Source organism: Diadema antillarum, unplaced genomic scaffold, assembly GCF_040938485.1.
Source record: "Diadema antillarum isolate AM-2024a unplaced genomic scaffold, OU_Dant_1.0 seq00001058_RagTag, whole genome shotgun sequence".
In the NCBI taxonomy this organism is placed as follows: Eukaryota; Metazoa; Echinodermata; class Echinoidea; order Diadematoida; family Diadematidae; genus Diadema; species Diadema antillarum.
The window spans coordinates 122,501-148,945 of NW_027271886.1; the positions used below are offsets into that span (position 1 = coordinate 122,501).

At 39.4% G+C, this 26,445-nt stretch overlaps 1 protein-coding gene across 1 annotated transcript in view; it reads right to left on the minus strand.

The window, feature by feature from the left end:
• LOC139743205 (asparagine synthetase domain-containing protein 1-like) overlaps positions 1-26,445 on the minus strand; it is a 61,584-nt gene that overhangs the window by 26,051 nt on the left and 9,088 nt on the right. The window contains exons 6-7 of the mRNA XM_071653704.1: positions 5,788-6,815; positions 2,466-2,572 (exon numbers count right to left, since the gene is read on the minus strand). Coding sequence (XP_071509805.1) covers positions 2,466-2,572; positions 5,788-6,815 — 1,135 coding nt within the window. The remainder of the gene's footprint in view (positions 1-2,465; positions 2,573-5,787; positions 6,816-26,445) is intronic.

Sequence of the window (26,445 nt, forward strand, 5' to 3'; positions counted from 1 at the left end):
GTCGCAGATGCTTACTTAAGTAAATTTAAGAACTAATATGCCTGTTGATACTAGTGACCTTTTTCTGCTCCTCAAATGTGTAAGAAGTGGAACTCCAAACTGGCTTTATTGAGAGGACTCAATGAAATTTTTTTTCAATGCTCAAAGGTAAAAAAGGTACCAATGAGAGTAAAACAAGTTGGTTTCGACTGGAGATCATACTGATTTCATGTGAATTGACACAAATATTCTTGAATGTCCTTCCTGTATGACATCATCGATCCCTCATACTGTACACGCCGAATATTTCGCGAGTCGGGTGCTATTTGCAAAATTAAAGACACGCGAAAATAAATGACTCTGATCCCTATATGAATGTGACGCACACGTATACATTTCTCCATTCAGTACAGTACTCCACGATCGCGAATTTAACCCCTCGCGAAATCGTCCGCAAGTCCCAATTTGCAAAATTTTAGACTTGCTAAATATATATGGCGTATACAGTATATTTAAAGGGCTAGTACAGTTATGGTTGAGACTTAATTTCAGGTTTCTAAAATTTTATGGTGAGATAATGAGAAACCTCTTATAAAATGTGAAAGAGCATGTAATTCTATGAGGAATTCAATGTTTATTTGATGAAAATTGGTTTTGAAATGGCTGAGATATAAAAAAAAGTGATTCTAATAAAGTGTGGGACCCACACTTTATTATGATCGCTTTGCTTTACTTCGTTTTTTGATGTTTCAGTCATTCCAAACCCGATCTTCGTCAAATACAAGTGTAAGCTTTGAATTCCTCTTAAAATGGTATGTTCTGTACTATATCATAAGTGTTTTCTTGGTATCTCGCAAAAACTTAAAAACCCAATTCTCATCTCCACCAAAACTGTACTATCCCTTTAAATAAAAGATTCGAGAAATGTTAATTGTAAGACTGGAAAAAGAATGGATTACACTGAAATCCCCTCAAAGTGCATCAACATACAATTTGAAATGAAGGAGGTGCAACTAGTCCATTTCATATGGATAATAGTAATAGAATTTGAAATCTTTAAAAAAAAAATGTATGACTCCATTTTCTCTTTTTGCATCAAGCAGCCCTCATTTGTCAAGCAGTGAGGAGACTTTCACATGGGGTGTGCAACTTTAAGGCTCAACTCACCATTCTCTCTCCCTCTCTCTCTCTCTCTCTTTCTCTCATACATTACACATTATTGGGTTCATTGGCACACTGCCACAAGCACACACACACACACACACACACACACACACACACACTCCCCAAAAAACAACATACAAGCCGGAATGTTCCAACACTGAAGGGACTGGTAAATGCCTCAAGCATTCTACAGAAATAGAGCAAAGGCAGAAAACATGTGTATTCCTCATTACATCCCCAGGCCTCCCAAGATTTGTAAATGTCCCATGTAGATTCAGTCCTTTGAAATTTGGAATTTTTTTGGCACAGCACACTGTTTTCTGATGTGTGCTGCCACAAGTTTACAGTAGGAATTGTGCGGAAGCTGGGCGGACTTTGTAACACTAGCTTTAAGATAAGGAAGAGGAACATGGCATGCACGTCCTGCTGACTGGAGAAAAAGCAAAAAGGTTGTGACTGAGAGAGGTTTCAGACTTTAAGAAGGAACTTGTTTGTAAACATGTACAGAAACAAGTTTCATACTATTATTAAATGGAGTGATTTTTGTCAGCCTGACACTGCAACAGTGCACCCGAATCGTTTCCTTGCATCCCAAACACGCTTCTCAAGATACCCTTGAGCAATCGCAGCCTGGACTGATTTTCAAGTTGAATTTTACCGAGTCTGGGGATTGCGGCAGAATAGTTTGACCTCTAAAATCAAAATTGAGGTGAAGCCTAGCTTGACCTTGTATTCACTTCTGTGTACATAATATGTACCTACTCTTGCATATCAAGGATTTTGCATTTGATTGGCAGGGCAAGCAGGTTGTGACATATGTTGCTGTTGTACGGGCAGACTCATTTTAATGTCCGAACACTCTATAACCTAACTTTCAGAAATGAACTTATGAATCTAGGTTCTTCTCAAAGTGAGAACACCCCCCCCCCCCCTCAAAGACCATGAAAAAGGTTTCCAGCTTCTGCTATGTTGCTGCTTTTTCACCTGACCAACAATGATTATAACAACCAACCAACCAACGGGACCAACCAATCAAACAAACAAGCAAGCAAACAAACAAACAAACAAACAAACAAACAAACAAACAAACAAACAAACAAACAAACAAACAAACAAACAAACAAACAAACAAACAAACAAACAAACAAACAAACAAACAAACAAACAAACAAACAAACAAACAAACAAACAAACAAACAAACAAACAAACAAACAAACAAACAAACAAACAAACAAACAAACAAACAAACAAACATACATACATACATACATATAAACAAACAAACAAACAAACAAACCAAAATTGCCTCACCTTTTGGCCTGCCCAGAGGTACATTGCTGTCTTTTTCCTTTTCTCCTTGGGGCCACATTTTTCCTCTGCTCGAATGCAACATTGAACAGATCGATGGGATGGTCCGCAGGCACAAACCTACCAGAGTAGATGACTAATATCGGTATTTTGATACAACACCCCAAGAAAAACTGAACATTTGTGACCGTGCACCTCAAAACGAACATAAAGTCGCACACACTGATTTTGCGTGAGGACTGAAAATAAGTGAAATGGGTCAACCTAGCCGAACTTGACTTTTTCATATTTTCTGAAAGAGCGGGTCTTCTTTTACAATATGCTAAAATTTGGTATCATAAAACGGGCAGGAAAGTGTGATTTTTTAGCAGTTTATCTCGAACATTTTTGGTAGAATAGTGTGATTAGGTGTGTCTTTAGAATCCCTTTTTCATTTCTTCACTTTCAACTCTAATAACTTTTGAAAGGATAGTGCTACTGCTTTGAAAGTTGGCATTAATTATGGATAGAATGTGTTAATGAGGCATGCTTAATTTCAATTTAATCTGATAATCCCTTCATTGTTGTTACTCTGGTGGTTTACTTCCTGTTATTTGTCCCATTCATCGCACAGCCAGCACGGTTTGGTAAAGATTAAGCGCTTGAATCGACACTGTACTTCAGAGCCTCTTTTCTCAGTTCACACTTTTCCTGAGTTTGTGCTTTCTTTCCAATATTTAGATAGGTTAGGAGAGTCCATTTGATTTGAGTTATACATCATTTTAAAGCTTAAAGTCTGCTCTTTCAGAATATGGTCTTAACTAGAAATTCATGTCTGGCGACTTTTTGTTTGTTTTGAGGTGCAGGGTCACATTTATGCCACACAATATCCGTAGTAAAGTCAAACACTGTTGGCAAATGTCCATGCATTCTTGCAGATTATTACCCAAGAAGATCATACATTGTAGCAAACTTGGGGGGGGGGGTGGGACTTCAGGGGCCTCTATGGGGGTATGGTATCCATTTATTCTACAATTGCTGTATTACAATGGCAATGGTACCTACTAAGTTTGTAGAAAATTTGACCATTCATTTTCAAAAAGAAGAGATTCAGAAAGATGTGAAACTGGTCCCAAATTTAGTCTGGCCCCAGGGGGCCACCCCTGGATCTGCCATAATTGAAGCTTAAAAAGTAGACTCACTGGTGTACTCTGAGCATTTCTGGTTATATCATGGAATAGGTCCATGGTTATATAGAGGAAGATTTTTTTTTTTAATGCTTCTCCAATTTGGGGGCCCTGGGGTTCCCTGGGGACACCCAGGGGGACAAGGTGTCCATTTGAACAATATATCACCCTGGTGATAATATGTGACAAATTTGGTGACCAATTTGACTACAGGTATGTGTTTTCAAGAAGAAGATGAAAATGTGAAAGTTGGCCCCAAATTTGATCGTCCTGCCCACAAGACCAAAAGGGGGGCACCCCCAGATCCACCATGAGCAAGCTTAAAACCACAATCACCAAATGTACCTATGCTTAACATTTCCTTACGTGTATCTCTATTACTTAGCTGGTTCTACAGAAGATTTTTAAGGATTCCTTAACCTGTTCCACCCACCACTTCTTGAAGATCCTTTAATGCCCCCAAACAAGATTCTTTTTGCCCATTGACAAAGAATGGAAAGGTTGGTAATCCGTCTTTGTGAAAGCAGTCAAGCAGTACATGATTCCCTTTCCATGGTAAACTGTATGTGCCATCAAACAATGCAAAATATCGATTGGACATGAGATATTGATAAAACATGTCCTGGGCTCGCATATTCTTTTGCTATGCTATGAGGGCATGTGCATGGCGTCTGCAAAAGTCACAATCTAGTGAGGTCAGGCTCAATGGCTATGTGCATGTCTTCATATGAGCATTGCAGCAAAACAAGCACAATGTACTCTGTTGGAAAAAGTAAATTACAGTGTATGCAAAAATACACTTAATTCTGAGACAGAAAGAGATTGGATAGCATTTTATAAACTATAATCTTTGGATAAAAGTCATTTTTCTACTCAGTTTAATACAAATAAACATGAATTCAGGCCACAAATACAGACACTCTTGAGTATATATTGGGAACCAGGTACATGTATACCAGGTTCTCCTCTATGAGTTGACCCTATGGAAACTTGGTATGCCAGCTTCCCATAATATGGAATGGATCAATTTGAGGGATAGGGAGCCCCCTGGGGATCTCCTGCATCTGGGATAGAGACAGGCAGTGACATCATACAACAAGTCTTGTTTTTAAAGGACAAGTTCACCGTCATAGACATGTGGGTCGAGTGAATGCAGCAATATTAGTAGAACACATCAATGAGAGTTTGAGGAAAATCGGACAATCTGTTCATAAGTTACGAATTTTTGACGTTTCTGCTCAGTCACGGCTGGATGAGAAGACTACTATAGCTTGTGATGTCATATGAGTACAACTACAACTGTATATAAAGAAAGTATAATGAAAATTCAAGATATTCTCACTTTTCTCACATAAAAAAAGAACACTCGACTTCTCTCTTTCAGAAGTCAGGGGGAATAATATTACCTCTAACATTAAGTCAGTAGCAAGTCGAAGAAATGTGCACTTTATTCAAAAAGTCAAGTTTTGTGAAATTCTCTTTTTATTTTCCTTATATCGTTGTACGCACGCGACATCATACACTGTAGTAGTCTTCTCCTCCAGCAGTGATTGCACAGATATTTAAAAATTCATAACTTTTTAATGGATTGTCGGATTTTCCCCAAACTTTCACTGATGTGTTCTACTAATATTGTTGCCTTCACTCAATCCACATGTATATGAAGGTGAACTTGTCCTTTAAAGATTAATTGTACACAGGCATCTGGCAATTATTCTCATTTGTTATTCATTACTCACATAGGAACAACAGATGTACATAGACAGGACTTTATATCAAAATTATGACAGCTCATTCAATAGACATGGAGCTGGACAGCACCACACCATTCTATGCATGGGGATGATGACTTAACTTTCATTCTAACACTCACACGATTCTTAAATGCTATCTCATTTCTCTTCAAATTCTCCTGACACGTTGCTGGCATATCACTGATTTCAGTTGATGCAAATTTTGGCAGGTTTTTCTTTGAGGGCAGTAGGGGGTATAATTTTCCTTGTACTTTATTCTGTTCAAGGTAATGTTACCGGTAGTTTATGTGTTGATAATTGGTAGTGCTTGTTTGCTTGCTTGGTTTTGTTAGTACATGTGTAAACACATTCCCAAATCTAACTTCCACATATATTATGAATACACACATGAATGGGATGAAGATGCTCATTTTACCTGTCAGCAAGAGCTGCTAGCACTATCGAGTCCAGGCCACCAGAGAAGAGAATGCCCACTCTGCTCTGCGCTTCCGGGACTGGACAATGAGGGCAGCAGACAGGTTGGCCCTTCTCCCCGCACACTGACTGTCCCTCTTCCTGAGTAGCTCCGTCAATATCCTCACTATGAAGCGCATGAGGGTGCAGTGGACTCGGTGTGCCTTGGGCCTCACTCATTGATGCTGAAATACCACATAGTCCGTCACCATGGCAACGACCATCATCATGCTCTCCAGAATATGCGGTCCCGGATTCTGGGTCAGCACAAGAATGCTTTTCATCTCGCATGCATCCATAAATAACACATTCCGAGTCGGCTCCCCGCAAACGGCTCTGAATGCCAGCGTACTCCCCTCCGCGTGATCCGACTTGTCTGCCATCAATGTTACATAAGCGACCACCACAGCCTCCAGGAAGTGCGGGCAATTGTGCATTCACGTCACTCACACTGTACACTGCCCTCTTGGTGGAGTGTTCCCTACGGGAAGTCCTCTCCATCCTGCTTAGATCTGGGAAGAAAGACGTTCGGCAAGGGACCCCCATCACCCTCACCCTGACTGCATCCTCCAGCACCTCCAAGAGCTGCCTGGCCGCCTCCGCCACGTCGTGGGTGGCTTGGCGCGAGGTCCCATCACCCTCCTCTCCGACTGCTCCTCTGCCTTCCCGCATAGCAGACATTGCGTCTGGGTCGGGAATGCCCATGTTGAGGGGAGCCACGGGGCTGCACAGGGCACACTGTCCGACACTGCATCGGCAAAGGTCACTGAACTGGGGGCACAGGTTGTCATCCCTCGACGACGTCGAGACTTGACTACAAACATCACCGGAGGGGGGCGACGAGGGTGAGGCTCGCTCTGGGGTGGATGATGGGAGTGAAATCTTTCGTTGCCATGGATACCATCTCACGTCCAGAGAATGACACAGCGAGAAAGCTGCCAAATCTACGCTGTAGATACCACAGGCTGGAACCTCTCTCCATTCTTCCACCTAATTCACACATATATGGTGATCATTAACGTAATGGTATCAAGAGTAAAATACATCTACAGCGAATGAATGTTCAAAGACAAGGGATGAATTCCAACCTTCCACAAACTTTTCACCTATCAAGAAGATGGCATTTTGGTATCAGATTAAAAGAATGGAGAAGGAAGCAAATTGCAAGGTGTCTCAAAAGCAATGGTTTATAAACATGTTATATAACAAACCTGACATCTGGATTTAGAAATCATTGACATTTGATGGCATTAGCATCACTAATAAGCTGAGTTTTTCTCACTGTTTATGCAAAGGAATTAGACTCAGGGAATTTCAGTGATTCAAACATTCATATTGCAGAGAACATTTTCATTGAATGAGAATTCTTTTGCAATACAAAAATTCATATCAACACTTAGACCCCGTTTACAGTGCGAGGCTCGGCCGCGGCCGTGCCCAGCCCCGCATTAGTGTAAACGCGCAAAAGGCCAAATGTGAGGCCAAAATTGGCCTCGCATTTGGCCTCGCTCTGGAGGTGGTCTCGGCCGCGGCTCGGCCATGGCCGAGCCCGGCCTTTTCTTGGTGTAAACGCGAACTGGGTCAAATGCGTGGCCTATTGCGCAGCCAATTTTAGTCTGGCTTCCAAACCCTCTGCCTGTATCTTTCGCTATTCAGGATATTAACCCCCTCAACGGCGAAAACCAGTATAGTTTAAGGTGGTTTTGTCCTGCAAAGGATTCTTTCTTTCGGCAAAGGCCTTTGCCCGAACGGCGACTTTGTCGCCACGGAATTCATTTGGCAAAGGGTCTGAAAACCAGACAATACCAAATTGCATTTGTTTACAAGTAGAGCGTCACTACGACAAAATATTGAAAGGTTTGAATCAAAAGCGCGGCCGAGCCCAGCAGTGTAAACGGACAAAATTGCGGGGCTCGGCCGAGCCGCGGCCAAACCCAGCCCCGCACTGTAAACAGGGTCTCACTCCTGATATCTCACTCTATTGTTTTCTGAGAATGGATCACAATTTTCAATGTCTAGTACTCTAGATCAATGACAGATCAATATCATTTTTCCATTTTCAGAAGAAATGGATGGCAGAGGAGGTTGTGGCAGCCTGAAATTTTATCATTCTCATACCTATTCTTAGTGATGATATATTCATTCAAATTTTTAGTGGCTAAAATAGCAAGATCAAGTGTTTTGAATGGGTCATTAAATGTATTTATTTACGAGCCTTATTAAGCATTCAAATTTTTAAGGCTATAATATCATCATGAAATTTTATTGTTTCAGTCTTTTCTCTTTTGTCTATAAGTACACCAGAGGTCACAAATGTTGAGTTTTTGCTCCTTGATTATCAGCTGGAATGGTACTTTTTTATCAGTTGTTTTTTTTCTTCACTATATGTGATACATGCACAACACATATTTAGCTATGATTCATGTATTTGAATTGATGCATTTTATTCTACCATGCCCAAGCAGTAGATTGAATCAAATTGTAATCAAATCAAATCAAAAGAAACATCTTCCACTCGATCCTACTCAAGACTAAACACTTCTTGGACATTATTTCAATACATATTTTCAAAGCCAGCAGAAGTACATTTAGTATCACTTTGCAGTGATATTTTCTTCAACAGAATTCCTCATTCATTTGGTATGCACAAAATAAAACATACCTGTACACACACACACACACACACACACACACACACACACACACAGAAAAAGAAAACCACCAACACAACACAGACAACGACACACACACACTCACAAAACATACACACACAATGAATACAATCACATTTTTCCTGATTTGCAGTGTCTGGGAATATGTGTACTCTCCAAGAAGCTTGTTTAGAAGACTTATTATGGACATAATTTATAAAAATCCTTTTCTTTCTTTTTATTTTGGGGTATGGAAGTGAGGCTGAAATTCAAGAACAAGCATTTTTCACGTAGATAGTCAATTAGAGGACACAGACTCTGCGAACAATGCCATTCTGATGACATTCATAAGCCACAGCACTCTTTGTCTAAACTCAATACCACGTTATGATGATCTGAAACACTTGTTTCTCTACATGGTTACATAAACAATTTTCCATTGAGTCATGTCATCCTTCATATCAGGGCTGCACATGGCTCTTTACAAATACTCTTGTTTTCTTGCAGCGTACCATGAACATGGGTGGCGAAGAACCCGGTCCCTGTTATTTCGTCCAGAGATAACCAAATTGCGCCATCATACTGCCCTATCAACTTGGCACCAATCAGCAAAAGTGCTGGGTTAATTAGAGTAGACTTGCCTCATCCAATAAGCGGCAGCCATTCAGAGTTCAAACACATGACCTACATGTCGGCAGCTCATCAGTAGGCCACCATAGAAGAAAATCAAGCAAGAAAAAAAAAAACAGTAACAACAATGACAAAGATGACAAAAGCCCCAGCAAAGAACTCATTCACCAGACCGAATCCCGCTAATTGGGCACACGTACAACGTATGAGACACGCACGTGATGTGGTTTCTACATTCTGAGAAATGTCTGGTAGTCTTGACTCATCCAGACATGAAAAACTTCAGATCCTGTATTTTATCTCCCCCCCCCCCCCCCATATACCTGGTACAGTTGTCTCCGCTTAATTGGGTAGCATCTGGCAGAGCATTTCTTACCCGATTAAGTGGAGCACTGATTAACCAGAAAGCATGTGAGTTGATTCCTAACGCAGATACCACATACTAATCCACACACCTCTATGCATCAGACACACAGCACGGTACAGTATGTCATGGAATGTACCCGGTTAAGCGGAGAGTACTGTACTTGTTTTTTTTTTCTGTCTCTAATGCAAATGGCCAAAGTTATAACATCTAAAAAAAAAAAAGCTTCCACAATGAGCAGTCATGCATCATTCAGGCGCCATCCTTTCAGCCTAGCTAAGTTTGCTAATTGCTCATGAAAAACGGCAAAATAAATGAGAGAGAAAAGATGTTTTGCAAACCTTTCCAATTTACCATCCACTTTGACCTTTTGACCTGCCTTTTTCTTTGTTTGCATTTCTAATTAATGAAGCTGTGTGAAAAGCTTCATGATATCAGTTCATCTCTGACCTTGTGGCGGCATGTGTTATTACAGGTGTCTGGTGAGATCTATTTTTGTGTTTTCACAACCTCATCATACTTAATCTGATCAAACGTTTTGAAAGTAGACATTCACAGGAATTTGATAGCCATAAAACTTGGAATATTGGAATTCCAATGTATAATGAAGGTATTTAGCCATATATCAAGAGAGAAAAATGTTTTGCTACTTCACATTCCACTTTTCAAAAATTGGTCCTAGGAGCGTTCGGAAAACCCCGCTGAACGGTCCGCCGGAAGGCTCTTGTCTGATGACGTCACGCACTGGATATGTAGTCTCTGAGTGTCTACATTTTCCATAGGTCTCATACAGAGAAGATTGCGAAATTGTTTGAAGTATGTCTTCACAGCCTGATAAATTCAATATTTTAGTCTCTGGGTACATTTCTTCCACATCTACATGTAGATCATAGCATTCTCTTCCAGTTGAATCAAACATTGTTGGATGTTAACTTTTGACCTTGACTGACCCCTAAGGTCAATGACATTATAAGCAATTCTTTAATTAATCAAAAAATATGAATTTCAAGTCTACCAAATACTTACAATTTATTACCAAAAAGAAAATCAAGCAATTCCAGATTATGACCTTTGCCATATGTTTTGACCTATGTGACAGCTATCCCAGCATGCCATACCACTGAATCCCTTTGTGCTGCTCTTAATCATCACCCTAAAGAAGGGGGAAAAAAAGATTTCAATGCTGTACATCCATGGGACAGAAAAAGGTCATATGACCTCTCTTACTGCACAGGAATCAATATTTCTGCTGACATGGTCATTCATCAGATCTGGAATAGACACACCAGGTGATAGAAGTTTGCCTCAGGATACACATACATGTATTATATGCCTGCTTGAATAAACCTACCATAAAACAGGACCTTGCTGTGGAGATGCACACGCCCACCACATGTCAGCCAATCAGCTTTGTGCCCAGCCAGTTTACCTGGACATGCCCACAGGCTCTTGCATATCTGGAATGACTGAGATTTCTTCTCATGAAAATGCGTGGGAGGGTATAATACCATGTAGGCAACCCATCACATGTAAATAATCACAGATGTAAAATATGCAGGTAATTTCTTCCATATACATATGCAATACCCTACCACCATCTATTTATAGTTATACACACCTAAATAAAGATCCTGTTAGTATTTCCTTGCCTCCAAAGTTATCTAATTTTACGCAATGCTCAAGGGTTTTGTATGCAGTTCAGGATGTAATGACCATGAAAAAAAGAGCGAGAGAGAAAAGCAAGGCATACAGGAGTAGAAACAAACAAACAAACAAACAAACAAACAAACAAAATCACAAGTTTTTGGCAAACAAGCCTATACCATCTCTTTGAAACCTCACCACAGTGATTCACACACCAGCACACTGACTGTTGATAAGGTGCAGAGAGAGCATCTGCGTGATAAATTAGCACTCAAAAAAGTGCCAACAAAATACAGGTTCTGCAATGTGGTAGCATAGTTGCAAGCTCTTTGTAAAAAAAAAAAAAAAAAAAAAATGGCCACAACTCCTATGTCATTCTCTTCTCTCTGGAACACGGAGGGCGCTGGAAATGGGTCAATCCAATTAAAAGCTAAAGCTGTCAAGAAGATGGTGTTGAGCAGATGGACCTATGATCCGATCCAAAATCGCTCGACACGAAGTTCCCCGTGGTGATTGATAAGGAGACGTACTCCTCGGCACCAGTCAGCTCAAAGAGCAAAGGCAAGATCATGATCATGTTCTATGTAGAGTCTCGATAGTGAGGACGATGTCTTCGCAGGAGTTGCGATCGTCAAATGTAGCGATTCATCGCTGCTCCATCTCTCAACATCGCAAACCTTTCCTCCATCGCTGTCAACAAGTTGGCACATTTCAGCACTCTGTTCACACTTCACCACTCTTCCCCCTCACTCACTACCACAGGTCTGTTATCACTGGATGCTGTGCAACCCAAACTTTCATGGTTTTGTCACTGTTTGAGACTTCATTTTATTTTTCTATTTTCTTCTCGTTGTATTCTTGATTACACACGACAGGACCAAAACTTTTTTCATTGACACATTATGTTGTTTTTAATGTGATTTTCTTTACATCGAAGAATTTGGGGCAACAGCATGATCGATAACTTCAATTATCACCAGGTAATTTTATTACAAAGAGAAGGGGGAAATAGGTTAATTTGTTGTGCATCATACATATTGCAGATCTGTAAAAAGTACATAAAATGTGGGAGCACATGGCCAAATGTGTGGACCTTTTTTTTTTCTTTCAAGATAGGACAATCTGTTGGGACTAAGTGATATGCATGACCTTTTACTGAACTTTGGTCCTCCTGGCACAAGTCACAAACTTTTAGACCTCAAGCGATTTCTTTTCCTTTTTTTCCTCTAGCTCTTGTTGACTAAAGCAAATGTGGTCTCACATGATTTTGTCACTCCTGTGGCAGAAGCAAACCTCGTAACCTATAGTCTCTGCTTTTTGATACAAAATATATTTTTTTTGGCAATGCTTTACTTCAAAAGGTCTTTTCTCTCCAACACAAATCACTCCCCTATTCTCTCTCTCTTTCCCTCTTCCATCTTTTCACCTTTTATGCAAGGTAATCTATCGATATGGTACCTTGGCCGCCAAAATCAGGTCTACCTTGATGGGGTAGAAGTCACTGCGTGGGACTCCAAGGGACTTCCCTTAAATTGTGATGCTACTAGCCACAGTCTGTCATATAGATGATACATCAGCAGGGTGCTACATAACTTTATTTTACCACTTGCCCGATCGGGCAAGCAGATTTTCAAATTTGCTGCAAAACACTTGCCCGAGTATTTTCACTTGCCCGAAAAGAAAGTCCAAAATATAAGAAAATGATATAGTCAAGGGCCTAATAAAACACAATCATTGGAATAAACAGCACACATTGTATCGCATGCTTATACACATTGTAGTAACAAACTCTGTCCAATCAAGTGTTGCCATTGCATTGCATTGGAGCTTCTGCATGTCAGTGTTAGAAAGCTGCTGAAATAAAATGTAAAGTGCATTGCATCACTACACAGCCATTATCTTTGGGCTTTGTATAGCTAACTTTGTGGGTTTGTTGGGAGGGGGCATTAAGTGAAAAACAAGCGGCTTCAAAACTTTTTGCTTGTCCAATTCCAGCAAGCATTTGTTCTTATTGTTCAAAAACACTTGCCCGAATTTGATTTTTCACTTGCCCCGGGCAATCGGGCAAGTGCTTATGTAGCACCCTGCATCAGGCAATGTTCATGTATGTAAGCCCACCACATACCCACCCCAAGATGAGAATGTGAGGTGAGGGGTATATTTAAGGACAGATAGAATAAAGAGAGATGGAGATGGAGAGGGAGAAAAGTGGGCAGACTGATTGATAGATGGGAAGATGTATTAGATGGATGGATAAATACAGTCAAACCTGCCTTAGCGGCCACCTGTCTCTAGTGGCCACTGAAAAATCCCCCCCCCCTCCCCCGAGTGAAAAGCCCTGTTAAAGACCCTGTGTATAGCGGCCACCTGTCTAACGCGGCCAGCCGCCACAAACTTTGTTTCCCGCGGTAGATTTTAACCTGTCTATAGCGGCCACAGATATATAGATTGATAAATAGACAGGTAGCTGGATAGATAGACAGGTAAATTGATAGGTAAATAGACAGATCATGGATAGATAGATAGATAGATAGATTATACTAGATAGATTATACTGATAGATAGAACAGATAGATAGATAGATAGATAGATAGATAGATAGATGGATAGATAGATAGATGGATAGATAGATAGATGGATAGATAGATAGATAGATAGATAGATTATACTGATAGATTATTCTGATAGATAAATAGATAGATAGATAGATAGATAGATAGATAGATAGATAGATGGATAGATAGATAGATGGATATATAGATAGATGGATAGATAGATAGAGATAGATAGATAGATAGATAGAATAGATAGATAGATAGATACAGCTAGAGCAGGACAGATAAAGGAACAGGGACAGGTAGACATACTGGTACTCAAAGAGAAAGAGAGAGAAAGAGAAAGAGATAGGAAGATAACAGAGATAGATTAGAATCTTGAAGAGAGAGACACACAAACAGAAAGAGAAAGGCAAGAGATATGGATAGATGAGACAGGTGAGAGAAAGGTGGGGGGGGGGGGGGGAAGGGAGAGGGGAAAGGGAGAGGGGAAAGAGAGAAAGAAAGATGGAGGGAGCAAAGGAGAAAAAGATTCTGCAGTCTCTAGAACTAAAGGGAACCCAGCCCTGTGGTTCTCTAACCTCTGATTGGCGTCGGGGGAGCTAACCCACATTCTACACACCTAATTCACTTTCTGCACCAACAGGTGCTGCTACTTGTTTACAAATCCCATAAAACCACGATGATGCATTCCTGGTCTTATTGAACTTAGCCTCTGCTTGGCTGCTGATATTGCGGATGATTTACTGAATGATATCAAGCACCATCTACCCGTCATATCGGTAGCAGATATATATTTCTCTCCCAATCTCCTCTCTCTTTCTTTCTCTATTTTTCCATACTATATCTTGGGAAGGGGGTACGGAGGAGTACTGGTCACATGGCATTGAAGTGTGTGTGTGTCTGGGGGGGGGGGGGGGGAAACGAGGATTGTATAACATGATGTGTCACTTCTGCTTTTACCTCACCTGCCTGCCTGAATGAGCTGTCTCCTTGCATTTCCCCTGCCATCTCTCGAGCCCGCAAACTCAGAGAATGAGCAACGACTTTATTGCCAGCTATTTTTCTGCGCCCCCTCTTCTCCTCGGACCGCTCAGCTGGGTGGTGATTACACGGCCAAGTGAGTCAATACCGCAGCGTGCAGTTTTTTGGGGTGAAGCACTCCCAAACACCAGCTGTGCGGGTAGGTGATTGACACCACACGAATATTACCCTTGTTAGGCTGTTATCGTTCTTTAAAGGCATAATTTACCATCTGCAGATGAAACAAAAACCCCAGCTTTAGTGCTTTAAAATAGTTCTAAAAATGCGAGTTATGGATAGGAATACCACTGTAAAAATTTGAATCCGTACAATCGATGTTAAGTATTGTTGAATACACAAAATGTGAACAATAGTTATGATAAAAATGTTTCTAGACTAAACAGTCTACAGTTATGGTTTATTGAAAAAAATACTGATATCTCCTTGTATTTTAGGCTTTATTGCAAAAATTTTATATGTTAGGATGTTTTGTGATACAACAGACCTACACATTTGTATCATTTGTGATATCTTTCACGTTTTTTAAATCACTGCTCCCAAAGGTAAACAGGACCTTTAAAATCCCTGATCAAACTGCTCAGAGTCGCCTTCTATCGCTGTCTTCTGTTCAGCAGACCCCTGCACCTTACTTGAAGGTAAGGAGCAGGGGTAGTTTCCTGCCTTCTTTTGGCCTCTGCCCCATGTAGAACTATCTATTTCAAACCATGGACATCCAGACACAGGATCCTATGTCACTAACCCCGTCGCGGGGCGCTGTGACACAGTAACAGCACCCCGAAGCAACCCATGCACTCAAATGCACTGCAACACGTAAACAACTCACCGCTCAAAAGGACACTTGGATTCGCAACGAAAAGTCACATGATATAAAACCATTATTGTTGAATATTATAGCCGACTATGTATTTCTCACCATTACCTCCGAAAACACGATAAATAGTCATCTTTGAGACCGTCTACTCGAGATACTGCCCGTTCGCCGTTTTGAACGTATCACGTAAATATACTAATCTGCGCATGCGCAAATGAATATTCATATTTTACGTCATCTGCCATATCTCGTACATGTATTTGGTTCTCAGTCTCAAAAAGGTCACCTGTTCGTACCAATACCATAGGTATCATGGAGTTCAAAGATGCTCTAAGTGAAGTAGAGGAGGATGCAAAAAGAATTAAGTTCAAAGTAGAGCAAATAGAAATTATCGAGAACGCAGTGAAACAGAATGACACCTTCCTAATGTTGCCAACTGAGTTTGGCAAGAGTGCTTGCTTTGGTTTCATCACCAAATCTTGGAAGTTGGATAAAGCAGGGCTGCACACTAACCCATTTTTTTTTTCTGCCGGTCGAACCTGTCTCTGTCGGATCAGTAAATATCCATTTTTCCTCCCCATTTTTGTACTGGTCGGAACAGAAAATTTACTGGTCAACAACAACCTGAAAAAGCATTAACTGGCTTGCATATTTATTTTCATGTTTTTGTCGACAATAATATTACCTCCCCCCCCCCCAAAAAAAAAAAATACATTTTGCAAGTAAATATTTTGTAAACCCAAGTGCCTTGTTTATGGATCATTTCCTTGAGAAGGAACAAAAAGGAATCATTTGTGGATTGATTTGTTGATACGAAAAGGAAGTAAAAAAAAAGGGACTGAAATGCGGTTTTTAACTATCCTCCGAAAATTTCTTCCCGTATCTTACAAGTATGCGTTCTTGAAAGTACACTGCAGGGTCGAATTTGTGATGCTTTGTACTCCTATCTCTTCTTCGTGTATAGAACCATTTTAAAAGAATTGAATGTTTGTGAATTAAAGTGTTAAATGATTATGAACAAAATCAGATTGTATCAAATGCGTTTGTGACTTTTTGTCAACATCGGCGCACGTAGAGTAACACACGTTACTTAAGTTGCTGCGCTTTTCACATTTTTGGTGCTCAGCTGGATTGTAATGATTATATGAATTATTTTTGCTGTATAGTATTTTTTATAGAATGGGTAGCGAGAATCCTGCGATCTGATTGGTGGAGAGCTATGTGTTGATTTTTACTGGCCGCACGCTACGTACGCTGAGTCACAGTCACATGTGGTAAAAACATGTTATCGCGCACTTGTAGCAAGAGTACGCGTACTTGTAACAAAGGTTTGCGCACCTAAGCAAGCGTTCGCGCACTCAGGTTGGCCATGCGTCCAGTAAATACTGATGCATGGCTGGCCGTGCGTCCAGTAAAAACTGATGCATGCTCGTTTACGGCAAGCCAAAAGGAAATGCATCCAGTAATTTTGTGATCGGGTAACACGATAGAAAAATGGGTTTTTGACAAGAAAATTACCCATTCTATAAATCAGATGACGCACATGTCTTTTCGTGCGTCAGTCGGAATATAGTGTGCATGCGGTAACTATGGAATTTAGCCTAAACCCACTCGGCTTCGCCTCGTGGGTTAAGCATTCCATAGTTACCTTATGCACACAATTCCGACTGACGCACTCAGACCTGTGCGTCATTTGTATACTGATGCACGTGCCAGAAGGGGTTCTTTATTTTTCTCCCGATAATCTTTTCGCATTTGTGCATGCGCTCTTGAAAGGTATATATGGCAGCATACGGCATCAGGGTCGAATTCACGATCCTTTTTGCGCTTGAAGTATTTCTACCTCAAATATCAGCGGGATTGTGACGATTTCATGAACTTTACTTCGGATCACTGTTCGGATGTAATCTGTTGTGATGAACACACCAGAATGGTTGACAATGCGCCCTTTATTTTGCACCTCTTGTTCTCCTCATACTTCAACGGGATTGTGATGATTTCATGAATCATTTCGGCTGTAATTTTTATAATGCACGCGCCAAAAGAGGTTTAAAATGTGTCTTATTTTTCTCCCGAAAATCTCTTGTGCATTCGGTATGCGTTTTTGAAAGATACACAGCATGCAGGGCCAAATTCACGATCCTTTTTGCGCCTATTGTTTCCTCAAATTTCAACGGGATTGTATGCCATGATTTCATGGATTATTATTCGGCTATAATCTTAATGATTCACGTGCCAAGAGGGGTTGAAAATGTGTTCTTTATTTTTCCCCGATAAAATCTTCGAATTTCGTAAATGCGTTCTTGAAAGATCATAACACGGCCGAATTCATGATCCTGTTTGCGCCTATCAATTTAATATCAGCGGGATTGTGACGATTTCATGAATTCCTACGGCTGTAATCTTTTACTTTGCACACACCAAAAGGGGTTGAAAATGTGTCCTTTTATACTTTTTACCGATAATCTCTCCCACATTTCGTAAATGCGCGTCCTCTCGGATTAGAAGGTATATTCACGGCCGAATTTATGATTCGTGTTGCGCCTATATTGTTTACTCAAACTTTAATGGCATCGCGGTAATTTTATGAATTATTTCGGCTCTAATCTTTTGTGATGCACACACCAGAAGGGTTGAAAATACATTCTTTATTTTTCTCCCGAAAATCTCTTCGAAATTATTCATGCGTTTTTTGAAAGACAGTATTCAGGGCCGAATTCGATATCCTTCTTGCGCCTATCGTTTCCTCAAATTTCAACGGGATTGCCATGATTTGATATTCGGCTGTAATCTTTATGATGCACCACCAGAAGGGGTTGAAAATGTGTCTTTTATTTTTCCCCCAATAATCTCTTCGCACTATTTGAATATCACAATTTTTTTTGCGCCTATTTCTATACCTCAGATATCAGCAGGATTGCGATGATTTCGTGAATTCTTTCGGCTGTAATCTGTTGTGATGCACGCACAAGAAGGATTGAAAGTAGTTTTTTTTTCCCGATAATTTCTTCGCATTTGTGCATGCGTTTTTGATAACCAACGTGGCATGCAGGACCGAATTCAAGATCCTTTTCGCGCCTAATGTTTCCGCAAATTTCAACGGGACTGCGATTATTTTATGATTTTTTTTTATTTTTTTCTCGTCACATTTTGTGCATGCGTTCTTGAAAGGTACACAACAGGACAAATTTCGTTATCCTTTTTGTGCCTATCTTCATTATGATACCATTCTGAAGGAATGAAATGAAAACAAACGCAATCAGATCTTACACTGCTGTAATTTTTTCAATTTTTCTAAAAATCTGCACAAATAAACTCGTTCTAACATGTCATCTGCCACGCTGCAGCAAAGCCGGGATCGGATCATGGGATTAAAAAAAGGCATGAGTGAAATGACCACAGAAATGCGTGCGCCTCTACGAATACATACTCCTTGTCTGATGGCATGACCGCCGATCGCAAGCAAACGAACGATGTAAACGCGTTGGGGAATACCGGCATGCATTTCAGCAGTATTGTACATACACGTATGTATAAGGCTTAAAAGGGTATTGATCAAGCAAGACAACATTAAAAAAAAAGCCATGGGGAGCAATGGAATACAATCCCAATGACCATGTGGATGGATCTGAAAGGGTTAATTTCTAGTTTTTCATTAACCAATCCATTATGCCTTTAAGATGAAAGCCAGTCTAAAATTTTATCAATTTCACGACAATGATTAAAAAAAAATCCAGCAGAACAGTGCAAAAATGATAAAATCGGATAAAAAATAAGGAAGTTATGACATTTGAAATTTCAAAAATTTTCAGAAGACACTTCTTGTCCCATTGCTATGAATGAATGAATGAATGAATGAATGAAAATGAATGAATACTCAAGAGTCAATTTTATTGATCTGTATGTCACAGTACATAGAAATTTAGCTTCCAATTCTTCCAACTTGTTACACACAATAATTATGAAACACACACGCACGCGGACACACACACACACATACACACAATCAAACAGAAAGTGACAAGCCTGACAGAAAAAGAAAGACAGGAAGGATCTCCTCTCACACGATAGTAAGTCTTTGGAAAAAAAAGGTCTCTCAAAAGATAATCAAACAATTCTCAACTATTGGAAATAGAACAAAAACATGTAACAGAAGTGTATTCAATTCAAATCACAGTAGAAAATAAACATGAAGCAAAAATGAATATGAGTCCCCAAGAAGCAGAGCTTGTGAGTGGAGCCCATTGTGAATGTACAACATTAAAAACTATAATGTACAGTGTGAAAGGAAACTTGATCTATAGATGAGACATCTGGGGCATTGCCTCTGCAGACTGGGAAAAAAAATCAAAAAAAAAAACAACAAAAAAACATACCCTCTATCATGAAAATGACCTGTTATTTTCTTAATCCTTCACATCTCCAGATGTTCATTATGTGTGCACTTCCTTTATTGCAAATAAATAATGAACCACACATTCGAAATGTGCTTTAAAAACGAATAAATAAGTGCCGGTAGGCCCGATAGTAAATCATCGCCCAGCATGCATCTATTTGTTACGTCTCATGAATATTCATTTCAGTTCTCAGCGAGCCGTCCGTTTTTTTTTTCCACACGCATACATTGCGTATTACAGTATGTGCTACGTTTTATCCATATTAGCGCATGCGCTGGGTAAGTCGTACTACAATACGAAATGCTGGATAGGACTATAAAAACCTCGGATAAACTCTTTCACAGGGCTCTCAAAACAGATCATATTGTAAAATCGACTTCGCCTGCCATGATTGTAAGTATCTTATCTAAGAGTAAGGCTACTAATTTCAGTATAAAACCCTCTATTTTGGTCTCTGGTCACGTAAATGCTTTAGCCATATCAGGTGCCTGCGTGACAGGTATAGGTTTGCTATGCGACCCCTTTACGGTACGTATTTGTCCGTATGGGGTCGCTGCTGCGGTAACTATGTCACATGCACCCAAACCAAAATCCATTTGCTATCTTTTTCAATTTGATTTTTCAATTTCATTATCCATTTCTCACAACTTAACAACAATAGTTAGGTACAACAATAGTTAGGCCTAATCCCATTACTTTCCTTTTACAACACTAGTACTATAGTCAAACGCAAAACTTGCAACACAGGAACAGGTTGACCAGGGAGGTGGCTTCCCACCTCCATGGGTTGACCATGAGTAACAAGCTATTAGTGGTTAAGAAGTTGCTACCTGGGGGTGTTTCATAAAGCTGTTCTTAAAGTTACGAACAACTCAAGAATGACTGGTGATCAGTTCTGATGAGCTATAGACTATTATACTTATCAGAATTTCAATAGTTCAGCACACGAATTGATCACCAGTCGTTCTTAAGTCATTCGTAACTCTATCGTTGAAGAACAGCTTTATGAAACACCCCCCTGTAAGCTTTTGAAAGGGGCTGGCTACAGTATTGCTGCATTGTACATTTGGTTAATTGTATTGCAATTTCCAGCAAACTGCAATTTACTACAGGTGTGGAATATGATATTCACTGACTGTAGCTGAGAAGAGAAATCAGCAGCAATATTAAAGATGACAAGGCTATCAATCAAGTGCTTTGGCTCAGGAGTAAAGGGACATTCACATCTTTCACAAAGTGACCTGTATATATTTTTATTGGACATTAATAGGATATGAATTAGTCACAATTACCAATATCAGGCATAAAAGCACATGCCTGCTTCCAAAATCTTTCTTCCAAATGAGCCAACATCAATACATTAAGATCCCTCCAGGATTTCACCATGAAAGTGAAAACCTATACCTCAAAACAAACCAATTCAAGTCTTCCCAGGTACTAGATGCCTTTCTTTCACATTTATCAGTCCCTCATCAAACAAAACGTACTTTCTGATGTTTACCTGGTACTGTATTCTCTCTATTCTGCATGTTTACGTCTTCTACAATGACTTCTATTTTCTCTCTATGTACTTCCTCTTTACTTGGCACAGCAGGAAAATTCTATTTTCGAGAGATTCCCTCTCTTTCCATCTTCTTTTTTTTTCTGAGTGTCCTTCAAATATTTCAAAGAACTGGTCCAAAATTAGGTCAACATTGCCATGAATGACAAGATATTTGGAAGGCTCCCAAGCAGATGTTCTACATTTGACTGCAAAACAAAACTCCTGCGCACGGTTGGAGGAGGAATGTGCATCTTGAAAACAGGGCAGAAAGAGAGATTTAAAAAAACAGTAAGACACACACAACCAGTTTCAATTTCATTGTGTATTTAGATATTACGCACATTTCCATCATATAGCATTCCTATGACAACTCTTAAAGAACAAGTTCACCTTCATATACATGTCAACTTGAGAGAATGCAGCTGCAATAATTAGTAGGACACATCATTGAAAGTTTGAGGAATATCAAACAATCTGTTCAAAAGTTATGAATCTTTGAAGTTTCATTGCCGCCATCGCTGGATGAGAAGACTACTACAGCTTGTGATGTCACATAATAATGATATAGAAAAATATAAAGAAAATTCAACATATTTTCACTTTTTTCGCATAATAAAGGAACACCTCTTTCACAAGGCAAGGGGAATAATATCATCCTTGACATATGTCAGTGACAAGTCGAGAGTTGTGTGAATCGTTCTACGCATGTGACATTACACACTGTAGTAGTCTTCTCTTACTTTAAGAATCCATAACTTTTGAACAGATTCTCTGATTTTGTCCCCAGCTTTCATTGATGTGTTTCTACTAATATTGCTGCATTCACTCAATCCACATGTATATGAAGGGTGCACTTGTCCTTTAACGTCAGTCCATGCTCTGAGGCTATTCCTGTCAATTAGAATGGACATTATTTTGAGCAAAAGCCCTATATTTTAGGCAGCAAACATTCACTCATTGCACTTGCTGACAGTGAGTTCATTAGTTTCTCCAGGAAAATGAGCATTGAGGGTTTGCAGCATCATGCATGCAAATTGAAGTACTGAAATATATTTTTTTGGATTTTGTAATGTATTCAAATGATATGCATGCTTTGTTCACAAAAGATTACAGAACAGCCACAAAGCTTGCCAGAAGTTTAGCCCTCTCTAGCAACATCTAATGAATGCTAATACTGAATTCCAGTTATAGAAACTTGATTGGATGAAGCAGGTGAATAAAATGGTTCGTTTCAAGGTTGTACAAAAAAAAAAAATAACCATGAATTTTAAAACAATTACAGAAATGGTCTATTGAATGCTCAGCACTAGATCATAATTTTTAACACCCATGTCTCTTTCTGGGTGTATTTTTGTTAAAGGCACAATTTACCATTTGCAGATGAAACAAAAACCCAGCATTAGAGCTTCAAAATAGTTCTAAAATGTGAGTTAGGGATAGAAACAACCAATGTAAAAAATTTGAACCAGTATAATCAATGTTATACAAAAACGTGAACAATAGTTATAATACATGTTTCCAGACTAAACCGTCTACAGTTATGGTTTAATGGGAAAAATAGTGATATCTCCTTATATTCTTAATAGTCTCTATTGCAAAAATTTCATATATGGTAAGATGTTTCGTGATACAACTGACCTACACATATGCATCAAAAGCAATATCTTGAACACTTTTTTAATCATTGCTCCCAAAGGTAAAAAGGGCCTTCAATATCTGTGGAATTTTAAAAAAGCTGCAGAATTTGTGCACTATCATTCTGAAATCTTGAAACAGAAGAGTGACAGTGCCTTTAAAGCTGTCTTTACCCAAGGAGAGTCCATGTCATGCCAGCCAGGTTTCAACTCCACAGGCTTCTAATTACACCACAAGTTTCTAACCGCATGCCAATGACACCTGCATGATGTACAATTACAGCATCCACTAAAAGGCCACCACACAAAGTGCAGCTTTCTTATTTGATGGCTATATTTCTCTTTTTATCCCCCTCTCCCTCTCTCTCTCTCTCTCTCTCTCTTTCCTTTCTTTCCTTTTTTTTTTGGGGGGGGGGGTGTAAAGTTTCAGCAGTCAAAGGCAGTTGAAGTGAGGTAATGCTTCTCAAAGTTAACCCCTTGACGACGAGTCCTGAGTATACTCGGGCAGGTGTCTGTGGGAAATGCGTGTTGTAGCAAAATTAGTCCGTCCTCAACGGGTTAAGATGAAACTCTCTGGATACTACAGACATGATGAAGCACTTTCTGTGCTATCTTACAAGGTGTAGATATAATCAGCCTTTAATAGATGGTAAAGACATGTTTGAGAATTACCCATAGATGTTACAGCTGAAGTTAGATATAAAAATTACCTCTAAACAGTAATGACATGTGGCACAAAGTTTTATGCTAAATTCCAAAATTCAGATTAATCAGCCTTAGATAGAAAAGATATGAGAATTACAAATAGATTTTACATCATATGTTTCTAAAGATATAATCATTTCAAGAAAGGAAGGACGTGTTGCACAATCTTTTCTGCGAAATTTCACAGTGCAGACAAATCATATCGGTATCTGGGTGGTGTGGAAAAAAAATGTTACAGAACTACAACAAATCATGAAATACAGTAACACAAACCTTGCTATTCAAAGTACCGAGTATCAATCCTACACATAGAACATAGGCCTAAAATTATACTCACTGGGTATACATGTTTGTCACACAATAACTACATTGTACAACATGATGTGTTACTACTCATCAGAAACAGTGGATGACATCTATTATGTCCAAGTATTCAGTAACAAATCATAAGCATCACTTGTGATTGTTTTTAGTTTTAACAGACACAAGGAAAATCCTTAAAACTTTGATTTTTATGTAACTGCTACACTAGAGGCAGTCTGATCTTCTTTTTAACATGACAGGTATGTACTATACATCGTTATGTAATCCATGCAAACAATCTTTTGTTTCCTTTCTCCTGTAGGTCTTCCCCACCCCTATCTCCTGCTCCCTCACTCTATTTTCATATCTACCCATCGATCTATCTACTTATCCAACCAATCTACCGCTTGTATCATTTGTTGGCATATCTCTGGATCTTTCAATGAATGTAGGCATGTATATACATATGTACGTATGTGTGTAATGTATGTATGTATGTATGTATGTATAGTATCCTGCTGCATGTATAGTATAAGCATGCTGTGTATACATGCATGTATGTACACATTGTATACAGTATGTTATAGGTAGGCCCCTATAATATGCACACAGAATAGAACATATACAATGTACAATTGTATGTACAATTGTATGTATGCACACATCTGTCCATTTACCCATCTATCAATCAAAGTATCCATCAAAATGTCATTAACAAGCTTCCTGTTCACTCCACTTCCCTCCTCCTATGCCTCTTCTTCTTTTTTATATGGACAGCAAAAGAAATAATTGATTGCTCTTTAAAATGTTTATGAGAGGTGAAATTCTTGAAGTGTCAGTGGCTGGTAAGGGAGGAAGCTGGCGATTCCTTTGTATGGCCTGCCACACCAATGCCTGGCAGTCAGTCATCACCCCATGGCATTTTAACTTGGCATCTCGATATGTAGTACCTGACATTTTCCTCTCATAGAATAACTTGGAGTTCTATGGGTATTGCTCAGGTAAAGAAACACTGAAGAGCGGCGATTACCATGGTACATCGATTGTACTAGTGACTTAAAAATGTATGCCCCCCCCCCACACACACACACATAAAAACACTTTTTTTTTCTTTTTTCTTTCTCTCCTTTTATCATTGTGCACAGGGTCATCCAACTACACTTTACTCAAAGAATAATGTCAAATCATTCAAGATATTTGCAGCATGTGGGTGTGCACAGAAATTGAACAAAGGAAGACAAGAAAAACACTTTTCAGAGTGTGTCAGTGCTATGGCACACTGTACAATGAACCCTGTCGGAGGATGTCCATTGTACTGTTTTCTTGGATTATGCATGGGGCTATGATAGTGTGAAGTAATGTATACACTTTTAATCCATCCTTCCACTGGAGGAAACACAAGAACTAAGTGACCTTCACCTATGATGTCATGCCGGTATTGATGAGAAACGTGTCTCTATGGAGAACTGACATTTACATGCATTGTGAGACAAATGAATACGTACATGTACACTACCGGTACTCATGTGATTGGACATGTGACTTCTTCTGTTATTTTTGCAAGCTCTATACAATGACAAAACTGATATATCCCTTTGTACATAGATAGTGTTGCACATAAGAGACTCTTTGAAAGATATGCACTGTAATAAAAGAACCAATCAATAATATTTCTATCATTATTACATCTGACATTTGAATTGTCGCATTAAACATTCTTACTTGTATCTGCCTATGGAATGAATATTGGCAAAACACTAGGCAATGTAGTAAGTAAGCTTTCTTCATTCCAACTCTGTTCTGCTAGAGGCTGTAAGATATTCAGTTCCTGCGCTCGCCTAATTTTCTATACATTTCATCTTGAAGCCGTTGACACAGAGACCAAAGAATAAAGCATCCTATTTCCACAGGTCGTTGGTGGAGTGGCGTCATAAAGATTGTGTTCCTACCACTTTAGGCCCTACACGATATTCTCTAGTCCTTTCTAGGAAATACTAAATTGGTTCAAAAATATCGTTTTAATAGTGCAGGTGACACTCCAGATTAACTCACAAATACATTTCATTCATTTGTTCATTCATTCATTCATTCATTCATTCATTCATTAACATGAAATGCATTGATTCATCCATCAGTCCGTCTATCCATTTATTCATCCTGTCATCATTCAATCAGCTTTTGTTCAGCAATTCACCTTTCCTTCCACGTTCCCATTTCTCTTATTCAACAAGACACAAAACCTAGCAACACATCTGACTTACAACTACAATTCCAGACAAAATACATACAGACACATGCACCAAGCTTGTCTCTCACTTGATCAGTTTTCTCCTGTCACA